This window comes from Cibotium barometz, chromosome 5 (genome assembly GCF_041138505.1).
Source record: "Cibotium barometz isolate CiBa-2024 chromosome 5, ASM4113850v1, whole genome shotgun sequence".
Classification (NCBI taxonomy): Eukaryota; Viridiplantae; Streptophyta; class Polypodiopsida; order Cyatheales; family Cibotiaceae; genus Cibotium; species Cibotium barometz.
This window is the reverse complement of record NC_141050.1, coordinates 59,714,499-59,729,982: the sequence shown is the minus strand read 5'-3', so window position 1 is coordinate 59,729,982 and position 15,484 is coordinate 59,714,499. Positions and strand designations below refer to the sequence as shown.

The window sequence follows — 15,484 nt, the reverse complement described above, 5'->3', positions numbered from 1 at the left end:
AGAAAGATGAACAAATCAACGAACTGAAAGTGCAAGTGCAAGCCATGAAGACGAAGCAAGAGGAAGCACAAGAAGGACCCATACCTACAACACTACAAACAGAAACGACAAACCATGTTTCAAAGGTAAATTCAGTTAACTCACAAGATTTTGTTAAAGAAGTCATATCAGCAGTCAAAGAAAAGGAACGAATGGAAAGTAACAAAAAGGTAATCAGAGTCGGTGGTCTTCCTCAAGGCTGGGATAGGGCAGACATAGCTCAAGAGCTTCGAGAAGACTACATATTAGATACAGATGTACTTACAGCACAACTGAGCAAAGTAGTCCCCTTCGTGGACTTAAGAGACCCTATCTCTATTATAGTAAAGGGTACACAAGCAAAAGTCTCCTATATGGACAACAATGAGAAAATAGCAGTGATGAAGCAAACAAGGTCTCTCCAAGGGACAAAGGTATGGATAGCTGATGAACTCACCCCGCTACAACTCAAGAACAGATCGGCAGAGCTGAATAAAGTTAAAGAAGCAAGAAAGAATGGCAAATGGGCAATATACAGAGGAGGACAAGCAATCATTAAAGAATTCCGTACCCCACCCCCCTCAAGAGCAAATCCATCCATGGATGAAATATAGCTATTTTTATTTTGAACCTCAATTTCGAACTAGATGCAATAGAACCCATTGTAATTTAAACTCTTAAGAGTCTTAAGACTTCATTTTGAGTTATTTTTTTTCAGTTTTTGCCTCTTTGGCATCGATACCCAGAGTGGAATGTAAATGGATGTACCTGATCTGTCCCCATAGGTCGGATTCGGCCTCCCGTGGACGTTAATATAACTTTCTTTCTTTCTTTCTTTCTCTCTCTCTCTCTCGACACATTCTAAGATTAGTAGAGTCATCAGACAGGACCTCATTCACTTGGACACTAGGAGGACATGGCTAGAGCCCTCACAGGAGTTGGGGACGAAGATGACTTTCTATAGAGACCATCTTCTCCGCACCACTGAGGATTGCTTTATACTTAGACCGAGCTACATGGATACCCATCTGTCTCATGGATTGAGGTGCGCCATTGGGTAGATCCGCACCTCTTCACATCAGTTAGAGATAGAGACAGGCAGATTTAGAGGCAAACTTCCAGGGGACAGGATTTGTCAGATTTGTTGGATAGAGCCAAAGCCGGAGGAGCACTACATCTGTCGTTGCACAGCATATTATGAGATTCAAGGGCGCTACCATTGCCTTTTCAGAGAGGGATTTGGACCACTGGCTAGAGTCATGGACTATTGTGATCAGCGATGCTTGGGTTTTTATCTCCTGGAGATCCGCAGGCTCAGAGAGTCCATTATCAGGAGCAGACACCCGACTGGCAAGGAGTCCACACAGAGACAGATTATTGACTTCTTTAGAGGGACTACCCGGGAGGACACACAGCCGACAGCCCAACAGTGGGCACCCCGTGGGACTCTAGTTGAGAGAGCTATCCAGTTGGGCGGATCCAGACGCCCGAGGGTTCGCGGATCCTCACATCGGAGACGGTGCCTACACCGGAGGATTCAAAGCATCATTGCAAGGCATTGGGCTCGTCCGACCAGGCATCTCACTATGGCCAATATCCAGGCCATTCGGCAGAGACCCATGCTAGAGCTCCTAGGATGATTACCACTCCAGCCATATACTGTTGTACTCACTGTCACTTTTGTACTCCCCCATATTCATGTATTCATGTACCTCATGTACCCCATTTTGACTAGTAGCATTAGCTTCCCACTCTCCCTAGTTGCTGCTTCCGGATGCTCCCTACTAATGTATTGTAGGGCTAGATACTTACCTTCAGTTCTTTCTTTTCTTTTCCAGACAGTGTATCAGATGTCACATGGTTGTGGTCTCATAGGTCACTTTGGCCTTTTGAAGACGTTAATATAACATTTCATTTCATTTCTCTCTCTCTCTCTCTCTCTCTCTCTCTCTCTCTCTCTCTCTCTCATTGCTCAAGGCTCAAGCGATCTTCAACCATCATACCATGGCATCCTCCTCACGTGCTGGGGCTTCCCGTAGAAGGACAACGGGATGGCCATGGTAGGAGGAGGTTAACTACACTCGATCCGCTCATGGAGGTGGTTCTCGGCCATGGGCATGCAAGCTTTGGCTGTACCAGCGAACGGGTCGCGCCAACAAAGTGCGAGCCTACCTCTTGCATGAGAGTGGGCATGTGGTGAGGTTTTGCACAAATGTCACGCCCGAGAAGAGACGGGAACTTCTTGACAAGCTTGTCGTCTACGAGGTGGTCGAAGCGGCAAGAAGGACACCACGAGTGGCCGTGGATCCCGCGACGACGGGGAGATGAACTCAAGCCTCTACAATGGAGTCATGTGGTGGATCGGGATCATGCACGCCATCACCTTCACCATCGAGTCAGAACGTTGCTCCATCCACGACGCTGGCACCCTCCATCTCCACGGCCTCTCAACCATTACATGGCCCACGGCAACAATCTACACTTGGGGAGAATTGGAACCCCAAGTTGAAGGAGGAGGTGGATATGGCGGTGGCCGCTTCTTCTTCCACGACCACATTGCCTTTCAAGTGGCTAGGTAAGTGCAATTGATCATTGCGAATTTATCATTCATGTTTTCATCATCCTAGTCCCCTTCTCATTAGTGAATTGCTTTCTTGAATAGGTCGGAATACTTCAAGGTCATGGTTAAGAAGACTAGGAAGTATGGCTCAACCTATACGCCCCCCTCATCCAAGAGCTTGCGCACTACATTGCTCGAGAAGGAGAAGCGCATTGTAGAGCAAGCGGCCGGCAACACAAAGCGGCAGTGGGAGAGGAACAGAGTCTCTCTCATTGTGGATGGATGGAGTGACACCCGCAAGAGGAGTATTCATGGCGCGGTTGCATATTCCCGCAGAGAGATGTACTTCATCTCATCTCATGATGCATCCGGCACCGGGAAGCGCGCGGATGTGCTTGCGGCAGAGTGGGCTACCACCATGGAGATCATTGGCCCAGAGCATGTAGTGGGCTTTGTTGCGGATGGGGAGCCTTCCAATAGGGCGTAAGGGAGCTATCCTCCAAGGTATGTATGGGCATGTCACGCTGTCCTTTTGTATGGCTCGTTGCCTAAACAACCTCCTCAAGGACATAGGGGCATTGCCATGGATCAGCCCGCTCATTGAGGTGGCCAACACCATGGCCTCCTTTGTCCTCAACCACCAAAGACTTCGGCATGAGTTCAACAAGAGGTTCTCTCTCTCTCCTCAAATATTTCGACACCCGGTTTGCCTACAACTTCCTCATGTTGGGCCGGTTGAAGGATTGTAGCAGTGCTTTGAGGGGGCTTTTCCTTAGCGACGAGTTTGTTGACATGCAAGAGTCCCGTACAAACACTAGCCAAGAGTGTAGGTTACGGGCGGATGACGCCTCTTGGTGGGAGCGTGTGAAGACCACGGATGCTATGGTGAGGCCCATAGTCTACCTATTGAGGATTGTAGACGCTATGCAACCATGCATAGGCAAGGTTTACGAGGCCATGGATCGCATGACAGAGAAGTTGAAAGACTTCGTGCCTAATGAAGACAGATACGAGGAGATCCATGCCTTGTGTCTAGGAAGGTGGAATTCCTACTACTCTCCATTGCATGCAGCAGCTTATGTGGTGGACCCAGAATTCCAAGGTAACAAGCAGGAGAGCGACCGGGAGGTGAGCGCTGGATGGAGGATCTTCTTGGACCGTTTTGTGCCTGATGCATTGGTTAGGCGCAAGATCAGGGACCAACTTTCCATGAACAGGTCATTTCATGGCTCCTATGGCTATCATGATGCAAAAATCGACCGCTATAAAGTTGGTGCTGCTCTATGGTGGGGGGACTTTGGTTTGGATGGACCGGAGCTACAGCTACAGTAACTTGCCATCCGCATACTTAGCCAGGCCGTCAGCTTCTCTTGCTTGGAGAAACTTTGGAGTACCTACAGCCACATTGCCTCTAGGAAGAGGAACCGACTCGGGGTAGAGCTTGCCAATGACCTTGTCTTCGTCAGCGCGAACTTGCGAATGCTTTGCAGGAGCGTGACCAAGAAGGCAGATCCCTTCACCAAGTGGGAGATAAGTCAACAAGAAGAGCAACAAGAGGATGAGGTGCAAGAGCAGCATGCGAGTGAGGATGAGCTTGATGCTCCTTTGGCACAAGCTACCCATGACCATGAGGTGAGCACTTCACGTGGATGATCATTCATGGATCATGATTCATGGGCCTTACTACTTAGCTCTAGCCTCTAGGCTTTAGCACTTTTTCTCATTGACTCATTTGAGTCCGTCCATGTATTCTGCCTCCTTAAGGCTTAGTCCTGACTCTTGAGTCATGACTCATTTTGTATCTACTTAATTATTAATACAATCAACCGTCAACGCCTTCACTCTTTGATTGGCGTATTTTGTTAATATCACTCAAAAGCTTACCATTTTCGTGTAAATTTGTGCTCATTTTGATGTACTTCCAAAGTAGAATAAGTGTAGAGTAGAAAAACTCAAAAAAAATATTTTTTGAGTGTCGTTCCCTACTTATGGCCGTCCCCCATCCCGTCCCCGTCTCCCGTCCCTTTTGACTATGATGAAAAGGTACATGTAGACCCTTTGGAGATGATATATTCCAGCAAGCTATTTGAATGCAAGCGAATCTCCAAGGGATCTAGGGTCGATGATGCCCATGCCCCCTCTGTGGCATAGCTATATGATCACTCTCCATGCCACCTTGGCCCGAGTAGGCCTCCCATCACTGCCAACCCACATAAAATTGCGGATCAACCACTAAACCTGACCGATGCAAGAACAGGAGAAGGCCCAACAAGAAGTAATATACCACATGGTGGCAAGAAGAACCTAGTTTGCCACCACCACTCAAGTCAGTTAAGGAAAGCCTCACTAAACTCCAATATAGAAGCTTCTTCCGAATGCTCAGAAGACAAGAGACTAACTCTTGCTCTGAGGAGATATCGATGCCCCCCTAGCATCCAAGATAACAGACTGGAGTGCCCCTCCGGATTCACTGGAAAGCCTCAACTAGACGCCGAGTCAAGGCAGTTGGAGAGCCAACCCAAAATCCACACGACTTGTGCCGGATATGCGCTCCTGATGCACGACAGAAGATGTCTATCACCTCTGTAGATCTCTAAAGATTCCCCACATTCGGGATAAGTATGTTGCTGCGTCATCTGCAAACTCTGAGTCTAGTAACTCCTAAATACAGATGGGGAGACGCAATCCCTGGAGCCTAGTCTCCTGAGCTGAGAGAAAACTGCTCATGGCCTCAACGACAAATAGAAAGAGATCGGGTGCTAGAGAGAAACCTTGCCAGTTACTGCCACTTCTGCTGGGGTACCCCAAGTTTTTGTTCTTGTTCCTCACCTATCCATTACAAATGGTTACATCATGTTACAGAGATCAAATGGTTCGCATTTTCAACAAACGATGGAGATTTGTTAGCAAATCTAATCAATGTCATATTTGCTACCAGCAATGTCATCTTGCTAGAGAGACCGCATTAGGTGCTAGCGTGGATGTGCACATCAGATATCGCCCTCTACAACTTCACCTACAGCCCCTCTTGCACCTCAACAAACTACACAACGACGGGTGAAGGTTAGGGATGGCACACATCCCTCGACTGTTACGTACCTGGTACTAATCCTCAAGATTACTGAACTAATCTCGCAGGGTTAGGGAAGCCTTGCAATTTACAAGAAAGCAAGCTAATACGAGCAACTAAGGTTATTATAATCTCACTGGTTGAATTTGCCTATAATAGTGCTAAGAATGCGACTACTGGATACATGCCATTTATGCAGATATACAGATACTAACCTAGATTTTGTTACATGCACTAAGCTTGATCGTGATAACACACAACAAGGCCTTCTTTATACCTTTATGTGGTGAGAATCTTTAGCATCAACTTTAGAGAGCAGAGAAAGAGAGAGAAGAGAATGAGAATATAGAAGACGAAACAGTATTGGGTCCCAGTACCCACTGAAGGGCCCCCCTTGCAACAAGCAAGATTATTTGCTTATAATATTCTTTGGAGAAATTTTGTACAATGCTGAGTACAAATGATATGAATGCCTAGTGCAAGGATGAGGAAGACCGTACGTCGGCTCAGTATCCACCTATCTCGAAGCTCTGCTGAAGACTCTCCTTGGCCACTGATGCAAGTCCAGATAGCTGCAGGACTGCACATATGCTGGCTGAATGTGAAGAGTATCTTCCTTCCTTAGCCTGGAGTTGATTGGATGCTGCAAACTGTGTGTACTTTGCTGAATACCTGAATGAGTGATGTGGAACTGAGTTCATGGTTTTATACCACCTCCTGAGTCGGCTCCCTGTAGAGGGCTGTCGGCTGATGCAAAAGTCCCACGACTGACTTAAATGACCAGTTGGCTGTTCTAATGCCTGGTCGGGTGCTGTCGGCTGCTGTGTAAGTGCACAATTGCAAATTGTGCCCAGTCGGCTGCTGTGGGGCTGGTCGGGTACTGGCCGACTGGACCCCAAGCCTCATGGGCTGGCTGACTGCATGACCAAAGCCACATGAGCTGGCCGACTGAATGTAAAAGGGTCTTGGCTGCCCCTTGTAAGGCTAGCCCATGTTGGGCTGCCTTGGGACTGCCCCCTTATGTGCAGTGAGACCTAAAATGCCTTGACAACTATATGCTTCTCAATGATCCTTTCTCCAAGTGGGTTAAGAGGACTAACATCTGACTGACCTCTAAAGCTCAGAGACTCACCTACGTAGCTCATGCCTGACTGTCCCTCAACTCAAGGGTCACAATGGGGTCACGCCGTACGACAAATAATCCTAGAAAAGGCTCTACTTCTGTACAAATGCTGCACTGATGATCATGCCAATGTGTCACTATGTACGCCAGTGCAGGGTGCACGTGACATTCCCACTTGCTTAACTTGGCGGCAGGTTCAGGGCTTCCAAGTAGTCCGCCAACACCTGGGGTACTCCAGAAAGAACTCTTCATCCAGCCAAATTGCTTCATGGGTTCCACGGTCTTTAAACTTCGTATAGAACTGTCGGATTCTTCAACCGGATCCATGCTTCCATCTGTGGAGGAGAATTCGCTTTGGCTCTATGACTTCAACTTCATCTATCATATATGGTTGTTGCTCTTCGGATATATGCTGCAATGCTGGACCTACATATGGCTTCAACCAAGAAACATGAAGGACATTGTGCATAGTCCAACTTTCCGGCAACTTTAACTTTAAAGAGACATCACTTAACTTTTGAATGACTAGAAATGAGTTGAAACTTCGGAATGGTAGTTTGGGACAACGCTTGCCCACTTGCTTTAGCCGTTGTTTCATGATGCAAAGATATACCCAATCGCCTTCTTAAAGTTGACATCTCGCCTGTATTTGTTGGCTTGCTAGGTATATGCTTCCTGAGCCTTAGCCAAGCGCTCCTTAACTGACTCCATGATTTCCAACAATGTCTCGGTGGTTTTATTGGCCTCAAGAGATGGTGACACCTGTCTCATCAAAAGAGATAAAAACCGGCGACCAAATGCTACCTCATACGGTGTCCGGTCAATACTCGATGAGTTAGTATCGTTCAGGATTGCCTGAACCAAAGGAAGATCTTGTTCCCATTTCGACTACTAGTCATGGTAGTATATTTGAGAACGTCAAAAGCCAATTGATTGTAAATTTCTATTTGGCCATTTGTTTGAGGATGAAATGCGCTGGACAACTGCAACTTAGTCCCAAAACTGTCAAACAATGCTCTCCAAAAATGGGACATAAATTTTGAATCTCTATCTGATGTGATAGTCCGTGGCAAACCACCAATGGGGTACCAATACCGAATGAACAAGCGAGCTATGTCCTCGGTTATGGCTGTCTGCTTGCATGGAAAGAGCATGCAAAACTTACTGAATCTATCAACTATTATTATACACTATGTTTCTAGATCCAATTGAGACGGGAAGACGACCTACGAAGTCCATACTGATATCTTGAAAGGGTCCCTCAGGAATAGGCAAAGGCTGAAGCAACCTTGCCTATTTGGTATGAGGAACTTTCACTTTTTGATATATCTGGCATGATTGGACATGTTGGTAGACATCCCGTCGCATCTTAGGCCAATAGAATGACCTCTCAACTTCTCCATGGTACTATTGATACCCCTATGACCCCCAACAAGAGAATCATGGGCATCGTGGAGAAGGACTTGGCGCTTTTCTTTAAGTACACAAAGACGGTTCTTGATAAACGACCAACCATCCTGTATACTGTAGTGGCCTGGTTCTGAACTGAGGGCCAAATGATATTGAGTCCCAAACTCTTCCGAATCCAGACATTGTGCCTTCATACTATCTAAGTCTTTGCCTTGAATTTCTAGCACAGTGGACTCCTACAATGTCTGAATTGTGTCCTTTCGACTAAGAGCATCGGCAACGGGGTTATTTTTACCTGGGACGTATTCAATCATTCCCCCAAATTGTTGAAACAATTGACTCCACCTTGATTGCCTGTCACTCCATTGGGCACTGGGCATGGTTTGCAACCATTTAAGTGCCTGCTTTGAAGAAAAAAGAAAATCTCCCCAAAAATTATAACTGTAGCAACATCAATTAGATGGATTTGCCCTTTATTTGAAAAGCCCCAAATTGATTTTTGAAGATGTCAGGTCTGAGCTTGGCTTGACTCTTTGCTTGGAGAAGAAGTCAACATAGATGGGTGGACAATGTAGAGCACTATCGAGAAGAAGTCAATGGAGATGAGTGGACAGTGTGGAGCAGTGTCCAGCAGCAAACACCTATTGTTGATGATGTTATTAAAGCCCTTGAAACACAACGCCGACAAGAAGAAAGAAACGGGCATAAGACATGTGGCTATTATTAACCTTGTAATATAATGCTCATAAAACCTTCATCGCGAGCTGACGTGAGCGAGCATATGGTGCAGCCGAGAGCGTGAACAATGTGCGGCGACATGCCGCAAGATGATGGAAGACGGGCTGGGCAGTTGGGTTTTAAAGGAGTGATGGCGGATTGCACTACGGGCGCGCCAGAAAGGAGAGGTGGAGGTGTTCATAGATGAGGGCTCTAATACCAATTGTTGGAAATCAAGGCTTACACAGGTAAGCAAGACACACTATGGAGGCTTGAACTGAACCATGGCTAAAGCATGTATGCATAGAAAGAAAGAAAGAAAGAAAGAGAACAACATGACTCAAGAGTCAAAGAAAAAGTACAAATGTATGAAAATGCTCGCTTGATTTTTCATTGAAGTGAGTGCCTTTAAATAGGCTCATACAAGATGCTAACACAACTTGATTAAATCTAATGACACTTGATTAGGTGCCCCTGATTCTCTCCACCTCCTCCTTGACTGTAGGCATCCCTAAATCAGCTCCCTAAATCTAGCAGAGGTAGATGCCCTGTTGACTTTTGCCTTGCCCTTTGTAAGAGGCTGTTCACACAAATCTACTGTACTTTGATAAGGCTTGTATTTCAACAGTTTTTCTCGGGACTGGCTCAGAGGAGTTTCATGCTTGTATAGGGACGATAACAATAGTGTGCTCAACAATTTTTCTCAGGACTAGCTCAGAGGTGTTCCATGCTTGTATAGGGACGCTAACAATAGTGTGCTCACATGTGCTCGTAGAGATGATCAATTCCAGATCTCTTGTTCTATGCGATACGGATGCCCCTTAGCCCCCCTAGTATATCTCATTGTTGCCGAGGCTGTGAGCAACTTTCTTCGATCCGCTGTTGGAGTTTCTGATTTCAGTCTACCTTTGCGCAGTGAGAACAAGCTTTTAGACTTTGAGCTTGCTGATGATACTGTTATGTTCCTTGAGGCCTCACACATAATGCATGGGAGGAGTTTTGCCTTGCTACAAGGGCTCTCATATATTGGCACAAATTCGTTCGTTTTCAATTAGTGACTTGCAAAGAGTCAATTGGGGTGAGCAGCTCATGTTTACTTGGATTAACAGAGGCTGTATCGCCAGATATTTGGGGTGTCAAGCTGGGTTGATATATCGCATGTACAGAAGTTTGCACCAGTACTTATGAGCATTAGGAAGAAGTTTCTGCATTGGATTTCTAGGAGATTGGATCTAGCCCATAAAGACTTGGTGGTGCAGAGCATTGCTTCTCAAGTTAGCAGTCAGAGGCTTACTTCTAGGCACTGAGCCTTGGAAGAATTTCTTTATGTTTCACATCTCTGGATGTACGCCTCATGGCGGTCGTTGTGGACATCAGATGCTCAGTTCACATTTCATCTTTACTGAGGTAAAGTACAAGGCACCTTCCTCTCCACTTATAACAGCCATTATTACAACCTAGAGCAGCATGAGACCTTTTTTATGGCTATGGCTTCGTAGATCAAAGGATGGGACAGCCCACTATGTGGAATGACCTCATTAGAGATGAGGTTGGGTGACCTTTGGGTGCGTATGGATATATGCAGTGGCCAAGCTGGGAGAGATGTGCATCAACAGTTATTGCTTGGAAGACTTTTAAATGTCTTCCTGTGGATCAGAGACTTGCATCCACCCAGCATCTCAGAGGGAGTTCTAGACAAATCGATCAAATTGATGCAACTATACCTCACAAGTGAATTTTTTACACAATTCACAGTCAGCATCATCCTAGGTTGCTGGGTTTTTTCTCTAGGACAAGATTGTCATTACAAGTGTTAGCCTCGCTAGAATAGGATTAGGAGGGAGATCGTGTTTTTTATTCTAGATAGAGATTGATGAGATGTAACACAAGAGATTATTCCAAGCATATGTAACACACAAGAGATTATTCCAAGCATTGCCCTTCATCCAGTGAGAGTAGTTAGTTGCTCAAGGAAGCACTGGCATATTGACCCTCCCCCTGATATTGTGACCCATGGGTCTTGGTGCTTATGGCTGTATGGTGGATGTCCTATCAGATATGTTCACTGGGATCACTCACCTATCAGATATGTTCATTGGGATCCTGGTGAGTGGGCGTGGATTGATGCAGCCAATCCAATGAAGAGATGGCCTTTTTTCACCTACATTATCCATAATGCCAAGCTCCTTTTACTTGGACAGATTCAAAGGACTCCTACACTCAGGCTGCACTAGGAGAGTTATGGCATTACCCCATTGCATCAAAAGAGATTTTGGCAGACTCTAGCACTCATGCAGAAGGAGACAGTTATCCCAACTCTTTTGGCTATTCTTACATGGTGCCCCCCCTATTAATCAGTGGAGGGCTATTTTTGGTGCACCTCCCTCCTGACCCAAATGCCTGGTAGCTTCTGAGATAGTACAACATTGCATATGGGGCTGTAGAGCTGCTCACTAGATTTGGGGCTCTATAGCTCAGCTTATGAGCAGATTGAGCAGAGATACCATCTATGATACTTGGGGTGCTACTGCCTGGTCCACATATATTTTGATTTGGATACCCGCCATACTGATATGCAGAGGTGTGGCCCAACGTTGCATGCTAATGGATATTCCTTATACACAGTATACACCACTTCTGCTGAGGATTGATACCCCTTGGGAGATCTTGCCGGTACCACAGCTTGCCAGATTTGCAGGGCCAGATGCACAGAGGTTCTAGAGGGCATTCAAATATACGACACTCGGTGCATTTGTACCTTGTGGGGAGATATTATTCACATTATTATGGCCACATGGGCTCGTATACACGGACCATCCAAATCAACCAAGCAAAGCGCACTGTTTTCATGAGAGAGTGGGATCATGGGATCTTTTTCTCATTGAACCCTACAGGACTCTCTTGGCGCCATTGTGCCCCAGATTGGTTGAGATCATCATACATTTTGGGATGACGATTTTTTGCTCCCACTTCTAGCCGTGATTTTGTATGGTCTAGTCATTCTTAAAAGAAGTCTCTTTTGTGGAAAATTTAAAATATAAAAAATTTGACAACATGCATAATAAAGGGATGTCCAAATAACACCATTTCTTTGAGGGATACATGGAGGAGATAGACATGACATCTTCATCATCATGATCGGGATCTGCACAAATTGTGAGCTTCTTCAAAGCTTCTTCTCGATGCCTGTAACAAGAGCAAATAAGCCATCAATTGCAAAGCAAAGCTGTTTGAGACTAAGAACACAAACTAAGTTATCCCTCAGCCATTTTTTTGCTAGCGAGTTATCCCTTCCTAGTCCATATGGCACCCCCTCTTAATGACAAGCGGTTGCCTTGTTTACATACAGTAGTGTAGGCCATATACCCAAATAATTTTTTAAAAAAAGTAAGGCCTATGCTTGCAACAAACTTGACATCCTTTCTCCACAGATCCTTTATGTGTAACAGTGGACAGCCTGAACACATGGCAAGCCCATTGCAAGGAGCCCATTGATGTTGATACTTGGCAATCCACCACCCCTCTAAAAGGGGAAGACAGGAACCTAACCCTATATATAAAGGGCTGGTGGATAATTTGAAACGCATCAAAAAGTGCATTGATGGAAACTCCTCAGCTGCAGTTTCTATGGAGATTTTTCTTCGTCTAATTCTTTTCTTTTTAAAGAGAGAGAACTCCCACTAAGGTAGTGTTTCATGTGATAAGTGCACACAACAATTCAAGGACTCACTTGATACTCTCTGAGTGTACTGACTTTGCCACATATAATTTTGAGCCAAGCTTTTTGGAGAGCTGCATCGATGCCAACCAAACAAAAAATCATACCCGCATCAAGATAATCAACTTGTATCAAAAAACCTTCCTGGCAAATACGATTGAAGCAAGGCGTCCAACTCCAACTTTAAGACAGCACTGACAAGAGAGTGTCAATAGCACTCCACTCCAATGCTCTCTAGAAAACCAATAGAAAACAACTTACATGGGGAGTCTTTGAATGTTCATCTCCAAAAGCACCACTCAGCCGATGACCCTTGTGTAGCTGCTGCGCAGCTTCGTCAACTCTCAGCCTCCCTCCAATTGAAGTCCTTTTATCGGTAGCAAGAGAAAAAGGTCGAGGGATAGTGAAGTTTGACCGGGACAGTCCAACCGTGACTGGCGTTAATGATGAATTCATAGCGTCTTTCCTGTCCTCAGGTGCACTTGTTTGCCCATAATCTGCCAACTCCTTGTTCAGAAAAGCTCTTCCTTCTGCACTTTTTGAAGCAGATTTTGAATGAGGGAAAGAATCGGTGGCAGAATTTTGCTTTTTTAATCCATAAGCTGCAATTTTCTTCGACTTTTCCACTTTACGATGAGAAGCCTCGATGTCTGCTCCTGGATCATCAGCCTTCTCATGGTTTCCTTCCTCCTAATATAAGCAACAGAAATGGAAAATGTAAATTGAAATTGCACTCAATATGCCAAAGATTATTCAAATGGACCAGTCATTCATGACTTCAATATGTAAGCTTACAACATGAAAAAAAGAGGCATTTTGAAAGAGAATCAGCTGGATTGCAATAATTTGAAGAAAATGGTTTACGCTGATTGAGGACTGGTTTGGCAGTGTACCATTCAACTGGTTGGGGACCTATACAGTTAACCTGAATCTTCAAGCAAACTTATATCAAACAACTCAAAAGGTGTGGCAGGTCTAGTGGATGACCCACTTTTCATTTTCCTCCAATCAATCCATCCAGACATTCTCGTGAAATAATTCTTCCCCAAATTTTGTTGCCTAACTTCAACCATTGTTTCATAGACAAAAACAAGAGAAAATTAATTCTTTGACAAATTCTGTTGCCTGACCTTAGATCAGTTCTGTCATTGTTTTGTTGACAAGAACACTAGCATATATTCCAGATATCATGTCAAACCTAGACCAAGTACCTGCAAAAAGAACAGACGCCCCTTTTCTACTAGTAGTATGGATCATGAACTGTGTATATGTCCACACAATAAGGAGTTTAAATACCAATATGGGCCTGCGGCCTACTACACTGAAGGCAGATTAGAGTTAGGGTTTCATGTGGGAGACATACGCAGAGAAGAAGGGAGAGAGTGAGAGAGAGAGTTGTGGGGATAAGTTGTCACATGCACTCTGCACTCAGTGCATGGTGACAAGATGGCTCATCATCAGAAGTGCAGCAATTGTACAGTTTTAGAACCCAATAGGATGATAATTGTCGTACGCCGTGACCCCATTGTACATCCTCAGTCCAGGATAAGTCAGGCACGAGCTACGTAGGTCATTCCTCAGCCTTAGCGGGTCAGTCAGTCAATCAAGTCCCTTAACCCACTTGGAGAGAATCATTCATGCATGTAGAGTCAGTAGAAGCCTTAGGGTTTGCATCAAAAAGCACTCTGCATCTTGCATAATATGCATACATATGCCTGTGCATCATTTAGAACATCCCCAAAGCCTTAGGGAATTTACTGGGATTTATCTGGTATTTTTCCCATATTTATTAGTATTTATTTATCATTATTTGCATTATTGGGCATTTATAAATATTAACTTTATTAAATGACCAACCTCCAGTTAGTATAAATAGGCTTGCCTAGAGCCTCTTTTCCTCATTCAGTCTTCATTGTGCTAAGAGCTCTCCTCTCTCTTGCTTTCAGCCCAAGACTAATCCAGCCCTAGTGCCCATAAGCTTTCTTCTCCAGCCCCTTGAGATCCATAGCTTCAGCCCAGCCCTAGGTGCCTGCCTTCAGCCTCTTTCAGCCCTGAATTCAGCATCAGTTCAGGCCCACAGTTCAGCCCACAGTTCAGCATAGATTAACGCCAGCAATCAGCAATCATCTCTGCGTTTTTGCACAGCCATACAGCAGGTCTTCAGCGTTTCTGTTCCAGCCGTACAGCAGCCCTGCAGTCATCTGTTTGCTCATGCGTTTCAGTCCACAGCCCTCTCTACACCTCAGCGTTTCTGTCCACAGCAGATTCCAGCCCTGAAGGTTCAGTCTACAGCAGTTTCCAGCCCTGAAACAGTTGTTTGCATCAGTGTCCAGCCTTCTGTGCATCATCCACACATTCAGCAGTCATCTGGTGAAGGTAACACAGCATTCATATGTGTTTTCAGCATTCTAACAGTGTGTAGAACAGTCCACTTTCTTCTTCTTTGAGCCTCAGGTGTGCAGCCCTTCCTCATGCCCTTGGGAGGAGTGCATAGGCTCGAGATCAAGTCATCGAGGTGTTTCTACAGCAGTGTACAGATCAGCCGCTCTCCGATCTTCCGAGATCTTGCGTTTGGCTTATCTACAGTCCAAAGTCATTCTCTCTAAAGTAATAAAGCAAATACTATCGCGTTATCGGGATAGGGGGCCCTTCAGTGGGTAATTCGGGACCCAATCTGGTGTACAGTTCTCATATCTCTCTCTCTCATCTCTTTAAAGTTTGAAGTAATGAAATGGATTGCTAAACTCACGAAACTCAAGATTCAGAAGACGGTGTGGGCATATTGTGTGACAGGATCAACCAATACAAAGACTTCCGCTGCATATCACATTGGTATCAGATTCTGATAGTCCACACACACCGTATCCT

The 15,484-nt window shown here is 45.2% G+C and overlaps 1 protein-coding gene across 13 annotated transcripts in view; it reads right to left on the bottom strand.

Moving 5' to 3' along the window:
* LOC147638709 (uncharacterized) overlaps positions 1 to 15,484 on the bottom strand; it is an 89,262-nt gene that overhangs the window by 38,089 nt on the left and 35,689 nt on the right. For 7 of the 13 annotated variants that reach the window (XM_086798679.1, XM_086798678.1, XM_086798681.1 and 4 more), the window contains 3 exons: positions 12,878 to 13,306; positions 12,629 to 12,690; positions 12,001 to 12,084 (listed from right to left, as the gene is read on the bottom strand). In XM_086798679.1, the coding sequence (XP_086654805.1) occupies positions 12,001 to 12,084; positions 12,629 to 12,690; positions 12,878 to 13,306 (575 nt within the window). Of the gene's footprint in view, positions 1 to 11,982; positions 12,085 to 12,628; positions 12,691 to 12,877; positions 13,307 to 15,484 lie in introns of all 13 variants that reach the window. The other 6 variants (XM_086798674.1, XM_086798675.1, XM_086798673.1 and 3 more) reach the window with 1 other exon arrangement.